The 18110-nt window shown below is 35.6% G+C and overlaps 1 protein-coding gene across 2 annotated transcripts in view; it reads left to right on the top strand.

Annotated features, from left to right (window-relative positions):
- Positions 1-18110, top strand: part of FMN2 (formin 2) — a 150067-nt gene that overhangs the window by 61996 nt on the left and 69961 nt on the right. For both annotated transcript variants that reach the window (XM_071739066.1, XM_071739067.1), the window contains one exon: positions 1305-1392. In XM_071739066.1, the coding sequence (XP_071595167.1) occupies positions 1305-1392 (88 nt within the window). The remainder of the gene's footprint in view (positions 1-1304; positions 1393-18110) is intronic.

Consider the following 18110-nt stretch of genomic DNA (forward strand, 5'->3'; position numbering starts at 1 on the left):
GGAACCTGTACTACAAGCACCATGAATTTCTCAAGTTTTCTTTCCTAAGCAGTCCCAGTGCTGGGTTATGCTTTTACTTCTCTCCAGCTACTGCTCAAACATCAGTTTCCCTGCCTGGGCTTGAGAATTTAAGTGAATCCAAGTTGGCCACAGGGTAAACATTTTTATATTTTGGGTTTTTTTCTAAGATGTGGATTGGATCACGATGTTCTTTACTCTGGCTAACTTGATTCTACTTTTTCTAAACTCATTTTTACTAATTAATTTATAAATTATTTTGCCAGTGGGGCCCTAGGTGATACAGAACCTTGGTGTTAAGTTAGGAGCTATGGAACTCAAAACATGATGTACTGACTGCAATGTAAAAAAGAAATTGAACTTACGGTTCTAGTTATCTGGATTTTCTTCTTCCCTCCAAGTGATTCACAAGAGTTATGTTAACTGTGTTTAAACTCAGCAACCTGAGTAGATTAAACATTAACTTTTTCTGTAATTGTTGCACCAAAAAGTACTTCATCTAGAATCACACTGGTTTGCAGATAAAGGTGGTTTCCTGGCATTATTTTCTTCTTGTACCAATGGTATAAAATTCACTGTAAGCTGAATTCAGGCAGCTTGGAGTTGTGTGGAAGACAGTCTGTGAATTACTTCTTGCCTTTTGCATGCAAAGCAAATAAGAAGGAAAGTGTATTTTAGTGGCTAATTTTAATACCCCTAAAGTAAGATGTTTTGATGTCTTGATACTTTGTTTGTTGGTTTATTTTATAAATGAAAAAGTTTCTGAACCTTATGTATTGCCTGAAAGTGAGCAAAGAAAAATCCCAATATGTGCATGGTTATATTGCTTTTTAAATAAAAATCACATTGGTGCCTACTAAGTCAAATATTCAAATATAATACAAATTCTCAACAGTTTTAGTTTACATGAAAGATGGAAATCATTGTGTAGTTCTGGAAACCAAAGCAGCTCTAAGATGGACACAGTTGGAATTGTTTTATATGATAGCCTGTTTCATACACTGTAACATCAGTGTGGAGTTGAGTGAGTGCATCCTAATGAAAGAGGAAGTTGAGAGGAACTTTTATAGTGACTCTACTGGTATTCAGTCTCAACTAGGTGACATAGTTACTAACACTTGTAATAGATTTATGCAACAGTACAAAACTTAAGAAAGAATAAAATTACTCATTTATAAATGTATATAGACCACAAGGTACTATTTCTTGAATTTGTTGCTAGTAACTTGAAATATCTTGTACATTTTTCTAAAGATTAATACTAATAGTTGGGTTTCTTTTGGCAGGTTGTCAAGCTGCTAAGTAACAAAAGATCTCAAGCTGTTGGAATATTAATGTCTAGCCTTCATTTAGACATGAAAGACATTCAGCATGGTAAGTAAAATAACCAGTCTTGGTTTGAGCTCAGATCACATAATTAATAATCTAAAAATCTTCATTATTTCTATCCCTTGATATGTAAAATAAATTCTTAAGACTTTTGCCCGTCCCCCTCGTTTTTCTGAAAACAACTTGTTCTGTCATTTATCTTCCTTTTTCTATTTTTGCATCAGTTATCTAAGTGATATAAAATATAGACACCTTGATTTTAGTCTTTCTGAGGAAGAAAGTGTAATGTGTTATTTAAAAAAAAAATAAATTCAGATAGCCTCAGGATATATCCAGAAAAATAAATTACACTGTTGAATTATTTTGCTATATAAAATAGTTCCTGTACTTAGGTTGGCACAAACTGTGGAGTTCCCTCATCATCAACAGCATTTTTTTTTATAAAGGGAAAACTTCTGGGTGAGTGTAATACTTTTTACTTTTATGCTGACACAGTAGTGAAAAAGGTGGAAAGTGGAATTGTGTTTATATTCAGAGCATCCCTTATGTTTCCCAAAGGCGTTGGATAGATTTGAAGCAGATTGAATGATCCTGTGAAGTGCCAGCCTATCTATTAAATAAATGTGGTTTCAAGTATAACACAGACTTCATAAATCACAAAACATCTTGTGAACTTTCTAGGCTACATATTTAGTTGTGCATTCAGTTTATTCTGATTTTTTTTTTTTTTTTTTTTTTTTTTGTGAAATTATTCATAAATAGAACAAATTTCAGAGCTCTCTGTCAGCTAGTGAGTAACCCTTAATCACAGTTTTAAGTTTTTATTAAGCTGTTTTGATGGTTACTACACTTCCTCAAGCTGAAGCACTTAAGATGGTAGTCATAGAGCAAGGCGCCAGTACTGGCGCCAAGAAGTACTTGGTATTTCCAAAGCTGGCAGATGTAGTTCAGTTAAGTCATAGAGCAAAATCTGAAAACAATGATATGGTCCTTTCCTTCAGTCAAATATTCAACTTGGTTTCAGTTAATAATGAGAACCTTATGAACAAAGGAGCCCGCCTAACATCTGTGTCTGTGGTAAAGCCAACACAAGTTCATTGAAAATTTGCTTGCTTAACATGCAACACTAACAATAACATGGCATGAATGTCAGTAGTTGAAGGGGTCAAACAATATTATGCTTAACCTTTATCCTATTACAATATTAAGCACACATGATCATCTAAGATCTCTTTACAGATTTTGTGTACTCCTCTTTCAATAGCTGTTTTCTACAACTTTTGCAAAGGGAAATTTAGTAGTGCTCTGATTCCCTTGCTGTGCAGAAGTGGTTGAACAAACATGAGAGGACTTTTGTCTGGTGGGAGAGTTTGTGGAAATGGTTCTAAGATCCTGGTGTTAATTTTATTTTATTAAGAACATAAAATGGGCATGAAGGAAAAGTGGTTGAGGTTAATAAAAATTGCATGGTGGGGGCAAAGAAAACAGAGGATAGAGCTCACCAAAAAATATTTCTGACATCAGTGACTCTGTGCAGAATACTCTGAGTGATCTAGCCACAAAGCTTATGGAGAAAATACAAAATCACAAGCCCAATTATTTAACTTCACCTTTGTGTATGCACTTCTTTTACTTGCCTGTAAAAAACTAAAGTTTCTACGTATTTTTGAGTTTTACAGCTCAGTGGTTTATCTGCTGCAATTTGAATATGCTAATGAGAAGGTAATATTAGAAGTTAAAAAAATATTAGAGTGCCTACATTAGCAAATAAGCAGTTGGCATATTTGCATCTTTATACATTAAGATTTAAGATATATGAAAATATCTACAGCAAAAAATGTGACCAGAGTTCTCTGTGCCCTAGGGTGGTCTTGAGATTTTGCCATGTTTAATAGGTAGTGAAATGTACATTTACCTATATAACACTCAGTACAACACAAGCAATATTTTTCATAAATTTTAAAGGCAGTCAAATGAAACTTCTTTTCCCCACTCCAAGTATTTGTGGTACTAGGCAACTTTCTTTATAGACTTTCTTGTAAATATTCCCTCTATGACATCCAGTACATATCTGTGGGAAACAGTGTTCATACAAATTGCAGAAGAACTGTAATTTTAAAATTTATTTTATTTTATTTTATTTTTTTTTAATGGCTGTAGAAAGTACCCAGAAAGAGAGGGAAACTTAATTCAGTCCATTTCTTGGTTTGCATGTCACTGTGTCTTATTTTTCTAACCATTTAAACAAATTGTGTTTTAGGAACATAGGGGAAAACAATAGTGCTGGGCATTAATTCACCTAATAAATTTAGGATTTAAAGTTTTAATTCATATTGTGCTGAACTAGCAGGTTAAACAATAACTTGAAACCTGAGCAAATGTTGTATTTAATATCTTGTCAAGTTTTTTTTTTGGGGGGGTTGGGGTTTTTTTTAAGTGTAATGTTTGCTTTTTAAGATACAGAACAATGGTGACATACTGTCTGCAAGCAGTAATCCTTGATAAAAGATTGTTTTGGAAACTTGAAAATTCAAATTGTTTATTGTATTTTGTTGACTAATCTTGAACATTTAGCTACTTTTCCATGCATCTTTGATCAGATAGTGTTTAGTGAAGATCTCAGAATATTGTAAAATGTGATAAATAGCTTTATTTGATGATGATGATGATGAAATCCTTGTGAAGTGTCTGCTTGTAGAATTACAATTGTCTGTTCCCTACTTTGGAATAGGTTTAGTAAGACAAACTCCCAAACCCTGGTTGCTTTTAAAACATTTTTTTACAATGTGGAAGGAGTAGTTGTAATAAGCACAGCATGTTTGTACTGAACTCTAGCACATCTGTCTAGTAGTGCTTTAAAGTGAGGTCTGTTGGTTTCGGGTTTTCTTTCGTGGGTTTTTTTGGGTTGTTGTTTGGGGGGGTTTTGTTGGTTTTTGGGGTAGTTTTTTGTGTGGGGTTTTTTTTGTTTGTTTTTTTGGGATTTTTTAGTGTATTCTAATTGCTAACAGAACTCCAGTTATTTTATGCAGTTTAGGCTAGAAGTGAAAGAAATGTTGGTCTCTGCAGTCTATGTTATTCTCTATGTTATTAATACAAAAATGAGTCCTCATGGTTTCTCTGGTTTCACACAAGGTTTTACTGACATCTATTTTTTCACAAACATCTATCAACCATTCAAAACAGTTTATCCAGGAATTTTACCTCGGTTTAGTTATTTATTTATTTTCACTATACCCCAAATATCCAGTATTACATTCCCACTGGGAATATAGTTGTATTTGGCTGCTTAGTAGAGCCAGAGCTTGAGAAATGCCAAACAAGCAACTTTTACATATTTTTCCTCTATAGCTCAGCTTTTCTTCCTAGCGAAAAAAACCTTCAGTTTTAACATTAGTCTTCTGGGTTTTTTCTTAACATTTCAGAGATGCAATGTGTGCTTAAATTAGGCATCCAACAAAAGTCTGGTTAACTGCATATGGTAATCTATGACTAGACATTAATATATAATTGCAGGTTAAGCTGGTTTCTGCACTTAGGGGCCGTGTCTTTTATTTAAGATCTCTCTGTTTAGTTCTCTGTTATCACATGAAGTGTGAAAAGGAATTTGAAATTGTAACGATGGTTGTCAGTGCCTTCCCCAAAATTTATGGTTGTGTTAAGAAGTGAAGTAGGAACAGCAAAAAATCCTCCCGTGTGTGTGTGTAAAAATAGAAGGAAAAAATTAAACTGAAGATGTCAGCCAGAAGGAAAGCAAGTTTCATGTTTCATGCATGTTACATTTACTACACAATCAGATTTATATATAGCGTTTATTTCCAAACCAGAAATTAATCTTAGTCTAAACGTGCCTTGTAAATGTTGAAAGTAGAAGTCTGGCAAAAATGGAGTATGTAATTCTCTGTCTTTTGAAGTGGTCTGTAATATTTTGCAATTCAGTAAATTTCTCTTAACAGGTTTCATCGCTTTAGGCACTGTGTGACCTCTGCTATGGCTCAATACTCTGTAGCTCTGCAAGGTTTTGTACAGCACCTTCTGATAGCCCTGGCTCTGCTGGAACTGGTTTGGCTATTTCTGCCTCTGAATTTTGGACCACCTTTCTCATATCCTCATTCAATAAGTCATTTCCCACTCCCTCTGGGACACTGATAATCTACAGAATTTGGTGAAGCTGTTCATCCCACTCAGAATTTAGAAATATATATATGGAGGACCAAGACCCTTTTTATTACAGCCCTCAACTCACTGTTGGTCACTCATACAGCAAAAGAATGTTATATAAAAGAATATAATAGGAAAAAAGTTAGGGGAAGGGCAGGCAGGTTCACCTAACAGCCAGTAAAGCTCAACCTTTTAATCTGGATTTGAGATTATTTTATTGAAATTTACATTTGTGGCAGAGCTTGCTCTGCTAACAGAAGTACAAGTTTGAACAACATACTTTCTGCCCTGAATTCAAGACAGATGTGCAGGAAATAAATGTACTTTAAATGTTAGTAGGCAAAATAAATATTTATTCGTTAGTATTTGGGTATTGGTGACAAAGCAACACGAGAAAAATCTTGGTTTTGTTTTCTTACTTGACTGCTCCCACTGATACTTAGAAATTATGAGATAGGCCAGACTTGTCAAAGTTTAACTGTATGACTTTAAAGGAGAAGGAAGAGAAAATGTCTCTTACACCACGGTGTTTAAGTGTCCTGGGCAGGAATGCTTCACACACTGCAGTACCATGTAGCCTCGGTGATCATAGGTCCAAGAGATTCTCTAAATGGAAAGCAATCAGGAAAGAATAACATAACATCTGGAAAATAAGGCTCATGATTAGTTTATCTTATGGAAGGTCCAGAGCATATTTGAGCATTATTTATCCTAATAACAGTGAATGTTAATAAGCATAGGAATTTGAAACTCATAATACTGAAATATGTATTTCAAAACTCTTGAATTATATCAAGAATTGATATATTCCTAAAAGATATGTTACTCTTTAGACAAGTTTTGAAGACAAAAAAGCACAGGATCAGATCAAGCTCTTTGTACATTGCTATACTGGAAGGTAAACCAGCTGTCCTAAATTGCTATTTCTGTCATTTAAGTTATGGAAAAAAAAATCCTGAATGTAACAAGATACATCCAAAATTTCTGTCAGGTGTCAAGTCTGTAGTTCTTTATTAAAGGAATGATCTCAAAAGTGATTGCAGTCAGTGCAGGTTAATTACAAAGCTTAACCAACTTGTTGGTTGTGGCTTATTGATTGAGAATTGAAATGATTTTAAAAAATTCTTCTTAATCAAAGGTGCATTCAGATACCTAAAAACTTAAAAAAAAAAAAAAAAAAAAAAAAAAAAGGCTTAAGCTTCCTCTCTGGTAGCCTTTCCAACACGTGTTTAGATTCTTTGGAAACACCATCAAGGAAAAACTGGTTTGGAGTTTTCCTGTCCTGAGAGCTAGCACTTCCTTGGACCTACACACCATAATACTCAGTTTCATTCCTCTTTCTTCTGAATTTTACACTGCCCTATTCATTACATTATGCCTGCTGTTAGGTTACAAGCTTACACATTTTATCTGCTGCTACCTCCATACATGCTTCTAGTGTGAAATTTTTTGGAAGGGAAACCAAGCAATACACAGAAGTACTTTTTATAAAAAGACAGACTAGAGTTAAATTAGAATGCCACACATACATATTCCTACAAAAAATTCTGCTGCTTTGATACTGCCTGTAAGCTCACTGTGTTCTGTACTAAGCAGCCAAGAGGTTCTGGAGCCCTTGTCTGGCCACTCCTGGCAGGAGGAAGGACAAGAAAGGTCCTTAGAGACAGGTGAGGTTCTAGTGGCAGTGACATGAAAAGCCATGGGTGAAGACCCTGAAAGTCAGTCCTGAATCAGGCCTCAGGCCCTTTTTTCATCCTCTAAGTTTTCTGAAGCTTTAGTTTACCATGACCAGAGGTCAGTAAAGCAAGAGCAGCAGTTAAGGAAAAAACACAATGTACGTTATAATTTCCTTTAATGTGCATGCAACACATCAAGATAATGAGGGACAGAAATATTCGTATCACCAAAAAAAAAAAAAAAAAAAAAGAAATCAGTGGTTTTTTGCCACATACTTTTGGAATTTACAATGAAAAATAAATTTAGGGATTTAAACCAGTTTCCTATAGTGGAAAATACATTTTTTAAAAGTTGTTTTTCTTTTTGCTTTTGTTGTGTTTTGTTTTGTTTGTTTTTTTTATGAGGAGAATCATGTTGAGTATTTGAATCAGCAGAGACTAATTACTGCCACATTGGATAGTTTGGATAATTAAAGATTTTTGTTGTTGTTAAGAACATATGAATGCAATTTAATAGAGAAGTTTTGTAAGAAACTAACTGCATTGTTTGTCTGTTGTTTCAGTTGAAACAGTTTACTTTTTTTCTTGGAAGTCTGATTAACTTTGAAACTTTGAGAGAAAAGTTTCAGTTAAATTATGTTCTTCCAAAAGAAAAGAAAAAAAAAAATGTAGTACTTTTGTATACAGTGTACTCAGTGGTAAGAGGGATGATTACAAAATTCTAAGTATAAAAGTAACAAAATGTACGATATTATCATTAGTGTCATGCAAAATAGGGGGAAGGAAGGGAGCAAAAAATAGGGCACCTGGTCTCCCTTTCCATAGCAGAAATATTTTTCAATGATCATACTTTTATACACTGCTGAACTGCATAGAGATGTTAGCATTATGAAAATCAAGAAAGGCTAATTAATTAAGATCTCCCAGTAATGCAGTTACATATTATTTTATTAAGCCAAAAAGTCTGGAAGAAAAGGGTGTTTGCCACAACAACCAATCTGTGAACCATTCCCGTGAATTGTTAATATATTTTTATATGCAAAAAAATGGCATTAAAAGTTTTTGCAACTTACGTGCGTATAGCCATTAAACTTGCAAGGAGAATATTTTTAGGTTTGCTTTTTTTTTAGGTTTTGCTTTTTTACATTCAGTGTACCAATTTCACTGGAGTTTTCTTGCTGTTCCTCTTTTAAGGAACAAAGTTAAACTATATGCTATATTTGATCTAATGGGAATCTATCTAACTTAGTGCTGTATCTCCTATGTGGATAGCCAGAAACCAAAACCAAACCAAACAAACCAACCTTGAGAAAAGCCAAAAATCAGTGCTACTGAATGCTTACTATATATTTTTTATACTTCCTTATTTTTATCTTTTTTGCAGCAGCATCTTTCACCAAACTGAAAGTTTGTTTGAAATGGCTTTGATATACGTTGTCAGTTCTTTTGATTTTTTTTTCCTTGTCACCAGCCTATGTTTATAGGTTTTTTTTCTACCCTGTGAGGTGACGAGCTCCGGATGGTATTTTCAGGATTTATGTGTGCCATATGCTTATGCCATGGTATTGCATCATCTTCTATTTCAGGCTCCGTTTTTTAATGTATTGTTACTGACGTTCTATTTGCCCTTTAACTGTTGCTTATTACTGAGCTTATGTTTTCTAAAAGCCATGCAAAAAAAATTGAGTGTCTTTTTTGGGGGCAGTAGTTGTAAAAACATCAGTGGTTTTACAGTTTGGGTTCTTTCTTTTCCCATCTGTGTTGCATGTATTGACACTGAATATTTGAGAGATCCTTTTTTACATGTTTGTGGTCAGTGTTAAAGTGAGCAGCTGCTATTATCTGACAACATTACTGCTTCAAGTTCATTAAACAACACAGAAACCTGCAAAGGTCCAAGTAAGGGTCCTCTGCTATATGTACTTTGCAAACTAAACATCAATTTTTGTGATTGATTTCCTATTTTTTGAGCTGTTGTTATTTTTAACCAGAGTAGATGTTTCTTTTTATTCATTACAGGAAATTTTTTTCTAAAGCCTTAGGTAAGGATTGTGAGGAAGTGTTTGCCATCCAGTATCTGTTAAATCACTCTCACCTTTGCCTTTTTTGAGTCCATTAAAGCAACATTATTTAATCTGTTTACTGCAAAACGACGTGGTATCTCTCATTTCATTGATTTATCTGTACATTCCTTAAAAAAGCTCTTCTTCTATATAATACATAGACATTTTCTAGGCACAGTCAGAGTGACTGGTTTGTAGTTTCCAGCATCATTTCAGGAACCTTCTTAAAATTTGCATTTGGACCTTTTGAAACTTTTTCAGTTTGAGCTGATGCACAAAATATATCACTCGAGAAGTACAAAACTTCTGTGAGACCTTATTCAACCTTTTCTGTGACAGTGACTCCTAACACTTTGTTCAGTCTTTTCTGACTATTTCTTTTGTGCTCTTTTGACAGGCAGGTTATCAGCAAATCCAACTGTTTCCTGTCAGGTTTCATGTATCTGATGTGTCTAAAAGCAGTTTTATTACTAGTTTTATGCATTTGGCAAGTTGGCTTTGGAGCTTTTTTTCTTGTCCAATTCACACTAAACTTATAAGACTATTTTTGCTTTTCTGTTTTCTTGTGCTGATTTCCACTTTTTGAAGAGCACAGGTGTCCCCCATGCACTTACCTTTAACTGTGTATGTGGTTTGAGGAGTAGGATTGGGGATATGAAAAGACTCGGGGGGAAAAAAGGATTCTTTTGAATTTTTTCACTTAATTTTTTCCTCTGAGCTTCTAATGTAGTATCTGAAATCTTCCTTCTGATCTCCAAGCTTTTTTACCCTTGAATTAACTTCTTGTTTTAATTAGTTCTTTCTTGTAAAATGTAATTTTAAGGCTTTTTTTTTTTTTTTTTTTTTTTTAATTCCCCTGTTGTATAAAGAAATTTCATTTAGATTGTTATGATGTCTCTGGCTGATTTAGACACTATTCAAATGTTGCTCCTTTTTTTTTCTGTTTGTTTTGGGTTTTTTGTTTTTTTTTTTTTGCTATTTCTACCTTGTTGTTTTGAGCGATAATTGTAATACCTGAAATTTACCTTCCCCATGATGTCTCAAAGATACAATTAACAGGTTAAACGTCCTGCTAATATGTCTTCTATGCTCCAGATTATTTTACACCTTTTACCATGAGAAATCACTGTTACAGACGGCTTAACCAGTGTGTTCAGAGGGTGCTGGCTGGGGGTGTTTCTGTTCAGGCACGATCTCCTCCCGTGGGGTACGGAGAGATCCCTTACAACTCACTGCTTTATCCTGTCTCCTGCTTCTTTCGCTATTTGTTGTCTCTCTTCTGCAGTACCCAGCTATGGCACCACACCCCACCGCGTATTATTAGTGCCACGCTGATTATCTTTACCCCGTTACATTCGGAACACCCCTTAAATCCATCACTAAATAGAAATTTGCCCATCGCAAATTCGAGACGCCTGGAAACCGTAGGGAAACACCTCAGACGCACAGCCTGGACTTGATCTACCGAGATCTGCTTATCTGGGTCGTTTTTCTGACTCGTTTCCTCCCCCCACCGCGGTTCAGACCCGAACCCTCCCCTCCCCGCACCTCCCTGCCCAGCCCGGTCCCTGCCCTCCGCTCCCCGCCGGGCCCGGCTCCCGCTGCCAGCACCAGGTGGCAACCTCGGCCCGCGCTGCCGCAGCCGGTACCGCCGCCTCCTCACCCCGGCACCCGCAGGCCCGGCCCGGCCCGGCCCGGCTGGCGGCAGAGAGGAACCCGCGGTCCGGGCTGCCTCCGGCAAAGTGCTCGGCGTCGCGGCTTCGCCCCCCGGTTTTCAGCTTTGGCTGAGACGCTGCTTCTGGCTTTGCTTTCCGCCCAGTCAATATTCGCTTTTAAAAATCAGCTGAGAGTGCAACGAAGAGAAAGGCTGATGCAAAGATGGAAGGGTTTGTTTGCTGTAGCCATCCATCACCCGGGCTAGGTAGGGTAAGAAGTAACGCAGGGGAAATCACGGTTTCCTCCTGCAAAAATTGTGAAATATTGAGTGAGGCCTCTCTATTTCTCATGCTGGAGCCATTGTGTTGGTGTTCCTGTACCTGTCACTTTCAGTTACCTGGCTTTCTCCTACTTTTTTTTTTTTTGGTCGTACTTCTTAGACAATGAAAGCTTAAAGGTTTTTTCTGTTGTTCTGCTGTTCCACAGGAAACTTCCCCAAGCAATGTGTTAGATTCTATTTCAGTGTAGCTGTTTTCTGTTGTTAATGAAGCTGTGTTTTCATTATCTACCTGGACACAAAATATAGCTTGTTGGCATGAAGCAATATAGAGTGCCTCTTCTAATCTTTAAGTCCTCAGTTGGACAAATGCAGCCATCATACTTAAATAAATACACATAGGTGATTCCAAAGAACATGAAATTATTTTTTTTCTTAGAATGTACTTACTGTGGTTTTCCGTATATCAAGGCCTTTGGTTTTGTTGCAATCCCAGCCTCTATTTTGTTGAGTTATTAATACCAGCTTCTGAGAAACACTAGCGTGAAAAAGGATGGAACTTAAACCATAAACACACATCCTTCTGCCCTCAGTTATCACAGTATTGTGATTTGAATTAGTAAAGCTGTGTGATCTGTCATTTACCTTGCCAAAAATCTTTTTGCATTATTTTCATAATCCCACCACACTTAGAACACGGACTAAATATCACAAGATCATTACATCATTTTCTTAGCATCTGTAGCTCTTTAATACTGTAACTTCAGAATATTTGATGAAAGGCTAAACATGTATTAGTGCAAAGAAATCCCTGTGTTCATCCAGACACCAGACTGGGCAGACGTGTAGAATACCAGGCTACGTCTAAACTGCTCTCTGCTACGCAGAAAAGAAAATATTAATTTGATTTGGAGCATAAATTCAGGGTATGTAATTTTGTTTCCATGAGATACTACCATCTGAAAGAGGGAAAGGAAAAATTGCTTTTGAAAGGAAACCTCTCAAATGTTTTGTGTTTTCCATTTTTGAGTAAGCAAATATGTACTTTGACTCGTGACTGCGACAGCTGAGGGTACAGCAGTTATAGATGAACGAGGACTTACTTTGTCTGGTTTCCTGGATCCCTGTAAGTTTCCATGTCATGTTTTCTAACTCGCTCTACAACTGCAGATACTGAAATCATCATACAGAACTGACCAGCTTGAACCACAAGCCAAGGGAAAGCTTGCTTCTGAGGGATTGTGCATGTATTATTCATGGCTAAACAAACTTGTAGCCTTTTCTGTTGTAAATCGTCAGGAGGTAGCAACGTTCCATGTAGTCTCTGTAAAATGGTTTGGCCTTGTTTATGTTCAAAAACAAAAGTTGAGAACTTCAGAGGACCCAGGAAAGGGCAAACATGCATCTGAGTCTACATTTTTAGAAGGAGCATTCTGAGCATTTAGTCTGGCTGCTAAATAAGTCAAGTCATGTAATATTGCCTGCTAATTTTCCTCCTCAAGCTATTAGTTGGTATAAATATGAACATTTTAGCAGTATAAATGAATCTGAGTTCCAGCTGAAATTCTGACCCTTCAACCTTTTCCTTCCTTTGAAGTCACTGATAGTTTTGCCATTGACTTTCTTGAGTCTAGAATTTCATACAAATACTTTAAGTGATGGAGAAGTCAACGTATCCCACAAAACATTGTTCAAAAGGTTAATTTCCTTCACTTTTAGCACTTAAAATACTCTCTCCATACTGAATTTGTCAGATTAATTTACAGACATCCTTCATTCTTTCTTGGTTTTGGTCAGCAAAATTGCAGAGCCAGCTACTTCCAGATATAGTCTCGTGCAGATATGCATAAGAACTGTAATTGAGTTCCTTCTTATCTTTCTTCTATATAAGCTAAATAGATCAAGCAATTCAGCAGAAAAGCAAGTTTTTGAGGTTATCCTGCTATTTCCTTTGGAGTCGTTGATACTCCACCATTTATAACTCCAGTCCAAAGATTATTTTGACTTTAGTCCCTCCTTGAGAGACAAGGAGACTTTATATTAGTCACTGATCATGATTACTGAGAGTGTAACTAAGATGGTTCTTTGGCTGAGTTGGAGTCTGCTCAGCAAAGAGTGGCTCTCATTAGCATTGCCACATGGACTTCACTGAAGATTAATAACTGTGTTTAATATCTTTCTTTTCAGTGTTAGTAAAGATATATTTAGTTGCAGTAAACTGAGAGCAGATTGCTCTGGAAGCCTAAGATAGTCTCTTTTCTGGTAGTGTTTCATGAGCCATTAAATTTCCAGATCTGTGCTCTAGGCAGCTGTTTAGTGTTGACACTTGAATAATTTAGTTTAAGTATTCTAAATTCCCAACTGGACACACCTTGAGCTCTATTAGCTGTGTACCAACTGTGGGTAAAGTAAGAGAACAACAGCTAAGAACCTGTAAGCTGCTTAAGATAGGGAAAAAAATTGGAAAAGAAAAAAAAAGTTTGATATCTACCATCCTAACCTTATATATATAAAAAAGCCAAATTGCTATTAAACTGTGTGAAACTAATATATTTTTGACATTACAATGAGAGATGAATTGTGGTAATTTCTTCTTAAACAAACAATAACAAAAAAATCAAGAGGTTCAATGTGGGGCTAGAAGAATGAAGAGTGAAATGTGTATAAGGAAAAGTCTGGGGACAGTTCAGAGCTTCTCAGGGTTACAGAGCAGGGCAAATAGTTGAGAGATTTCATACAAAGAAGTCAGTGTCCTAGTACTCACAATGTTTTATTGCTATAAGTTGTTTTTCTGATAGAATAATTTTCACCTGAGTTTATTCTTGACTTGGACGTATTTAAACCTTGGTTTCACCTTTGCAAGTGAAATATTAGATGATTGCAAATAAATGTCTTAATCTTCCTCCTGCATTTTGTTTATCATTTAGAATTAGCTCTCTAAAGCATGAAAGAAAAATTTTGTCTCTTTGCTTATGGACACTTTTTTCAGAGATAGCTTTGTGTACTTTGAGCTACTCCAATGGAAATCGATAAGGCAGAATTAAACCAAAACCAAGCATATTTGAATTCTGACAAAACCCAATTGTAATTAGAAGTCTCAGTTAGTCTGAAGCCTGAAGGTTTGTTTGTATTCCAAACAAGACCTGCTAACTTCTTCCAGCTGCACTCAGGAAGAGATGCTACCTGGTTCTGGGAAGTTTGATTTACATACATCCTCTGGCAGTCACAGTCTCATTGGTACCTCAGTCAGCCCAGGGAACTCCCAGACATGATGATATTGAAATGGAGATTGAAAAGACTTAGAGCCAAAATGGATCTAAAAGAAAAGTCAAACACTAACACACAGGAAACCTAAATTTTATTTCACTCGACTCATGAATACAAAACTATAATTTTTATCTGTCTGCCAGCACATCAATACAAAATATCAGGTCTACTGCATGTGTGCCTTGCAGTATTGCCAGACTGTTTGTGCAGTCTGGTTTTAAAATGTGCACTGTAATTACATTCTGTTTCATAAACATCCCCAAAATATCTTTCTCAGATAGTCTGTTCCATCAGTCTCCCCACCAAGTGATAGGGTTGATAGGTATGACAAGTTTCTTTTTGAGAACCTTTAAAGAGAATGCCTGTGTAATGCTAAACTAACTCAACAAGAAAGTGAAAGAGCTTAGTACAAGCCAATACTGAAGGAAAACCCAATAGCATTGGGGGTTTTCTAGCTGTAATTTTATTTTCTGTACCAGAATTTCTTGCATCTAAAATATACCCATATGCCATATGGTTAGTTTTATATTAACATCCTGTTCTAGGAACACCTTTAAAAATGTGTCCTTTAAAAATACACTTAAAGGGCAGGGAAGTTGCCTAAAAACCAAAAAATCTCTGCTGTAAGGATAGAGAACAATTTATTTATTTTTAAACTTTTTAAAAACTTATTGTTATGTTAAACTTATTTAAATATGTGTCATTTGCATTTGGGTACTACGTTAAGCCTCAAGTAGCATTTTGGGAATTACTATGTAAATCATTTACAGTTTTTTGAAAATCTTGAATCCTGTTGGTCAATCTTGCTCTTCAAATTCCCTCCCTGAAGCCCAGCCCCTGGCAGGTTCATTGAAACTGCTCCTCTGTGCACTATAGTTTAAAGTCAGCGTAATCTGGTAAAATGCCAGTCTTTTCTCAACCTTCCTATATTCCACACCCATGGTTTTTTCACCTGCCAAATTCAAACAAATCTTATCTAAACAATTAAGATAAGCATTGAAGTACTCTCTATAGTCAAATCAGCAAACCTCTCAAAACCAGAACTGAAATACAATCTCTCTAAATTAAACAGTCTACAATGGCAATCATGTTTGTATTTAAACATTTTATTCTGAAAGGATTACAGCACTGGTCTCCATTTTTTTTCCTGCCTAGACAAGAAGGCGACATACTGAGTCAAACAAAATATATTTGTTCTCTAAGAACTGAACTTGCACACTTTTTATAAACAAACTCTATAGGTGTATGAAGTTAGACTTCACATAATCAGTAACTGCTGTCCTTAACATAGCAGGCAACTGTTTGAAATGTATGTAATGGAACTGTTTATATCAACTATGTATAGCTATATATAAGATCTAGTTATAAGGTTTGTTTTATGTATGTATATATATTTATATGTAAAAAAGCTCTACCAATACAATTCTATTACTATATATTTATGGATACAACATTAGGGAGTAGGAATGCTAAGAAGAAATGTCTAAAAATTGAATTGTGTTTGTAAAAGAAGAATCACTACAAAGTGATGATACTACAAAGGGTGATACTTAATATTCACTCTTTTTGATGAAGTCTCCTACTTCTGTAACTTCAAATTTTGCCAATGCATATTCTCACTTAATTGATTTTTATTTTATTGCTTTCCAGAAATAGTAACCCATGTTCTTGAAGGAACTAAAATTTTTAGTCCTTTAAAAACCATGTGAAGCAATAGCTCAGCTTAATCCATGACTTCTGCTTGGACATTTTGTATACTGTTCTGGTTTCTTACACAAGCTTTGGCTCAAGGTGAATTACTACCAACATAAACTGTGTGCAAGTAGTTTTATGTGCTGGTTTTTGCTTCTCATCTATGCCTTACGTAGTTGTGTTGAAGACCCAATCTTCACTGTGCTTTGTGCACTTACAGTTTTCATCCTGAGAAAGCTGAAGTATTTGCTAATAGATAAACATATCACAGATGCTGGGTGCAAGCAGGTAGGTACTAACACAATTTTTTTTTACTTTATGCTAACTCAGTGCAGCCATCCCATGTGTACCCATTATCAACACCGTTTTTTTTCTGCAAGTTGTGCAAGCTCAGCTGCTCTTGTTTAAATTTTTTTTTTTTTTTCATTTTCTGAGAATCTTTAAAAATTAAGCAGTCATGCACAGAGACATTTGATTTCACCACTGTATTTTTCCAAAGTTATGTAGACATAACATTTATTTTAAAGAGGCCTATCTGGGATTTCACTTTCTAAATTAGGAGATTCACAATTCTATTGTTTGAGATAAAGAAGAGTCCCAAGAGAAGAGAGTAGCTGTCAGGTGGTTAGAAGTATCACAGACAAAGACATGACATTGTGCAGTAGCCCTGTGTTAGGTGAGTGGTGCCAATAAACTCACATGGAAAAAAAAGAAAAAGCAAATGACGGCAATTTTTGAAATTGAAGGTTCACTATGTTGACAATAAAAGACTGAAAATTTTGCAGTCTTGTTGATTTTCAAATATAAATACTAAGTTTTATTTAAATCTGGGTTTGTCTTGGAAGTAGCTTGATGTTGCATTATACCATAATCTTCATAGCAGCAAAGGGATTCACTACATTTTCATCTTATTCTAAGACTCTCTTTGTTCTTTTGTTGATGAAAATGTTTTGCCAGATGTTTTTTCTTCTACCTCTGTATTGAACAGTTTAGCTGTCAGTCATTCCAAGGAACCTGAGGAAATTGTCTATACTGATATTTTTCTGGTTTGCTTGGATTTGTGTGTGTGGTGTTCTTGCATTGTATTCCCAAGGCATTTGTCAAGGAAGTCTTCCATTTTGTATACAGTGAACAGACAAATTTATTTTTTCTTTTTGTCTGATTTGTTGTCAGAAACATTTAATATGGTGATCAGCCTATATACTGTTGGGCTTGTGTTTCTTATATCAGAATTCTCCATTGCTTAAGGTTTTTGCCAGTATGTTAGTTTTCTAGTGATGTTGCCTGTTCACCATTTGGAGTTTACTACCCTTACATTAATTTTTTAATTAACTCAGAAATAATCATTCAAGGAAGATATACAATGTAATACAGTTGACCTACTCATCTACTCATGTGCATTTCTTTCTTCCAAATATTTGTTTTAGGTATTAGAAAATGAATATAGGTCTCATCAAATTTTCAAGTACAATTACTTGAAAATATTTTAGAAGTTTGAGTGACATCTAATGCTTCAGTTCTGCCTAAAAAATATGTAGTGATTTTGAGACTCTTACAATTTATGGTTTCTATATAATAGAAATACAGGTTCATATTTCGAAGTTGGTTTTGGTTGGGGTTTTTTTTTTGGGGTTTTTGGTTGGGGTTTTTTTGGGGGGGGTTGTTTGTTGGTTGGGTTTTTTTGTTTCTTTTCTATGGGTTGTTTTTTTTCTTATCACTGGTTTATACTTTTTGTTTCTTTCACTCAAGCTTGGAGTAATATTCCTGGGGTATAGATGGTTCAACTGTTAAAATTGAGCAGAAATGTCTGAGGATGGAAGCTAGGAAGAGGTACCATGGAAGTTGTAAGCTCTCAGTATCCTGTAATCTTGCATGTTAGAGTCACACGATGGGCAGAAAAACTGTGAAACCCCCCCAAACCTGTACGATGAGAGTCCAGTGATTATCTGCTGTAGAAGTAGGAGGATCTTCAGC

Source organism: Heliangelus exortis, chromosome 3, assembly GCF_036169615.1.
Source record: "Heliangelus exortis chromosome 3, bHelExo1.hap1, whole genome shotgun sequence".
Taxonomy (NCBI): Eukaryota; Metazoa; Chordata; class Aves; order Apodiformes; family Trochilidae; genus Heliangelus; species Heliangelus exortis.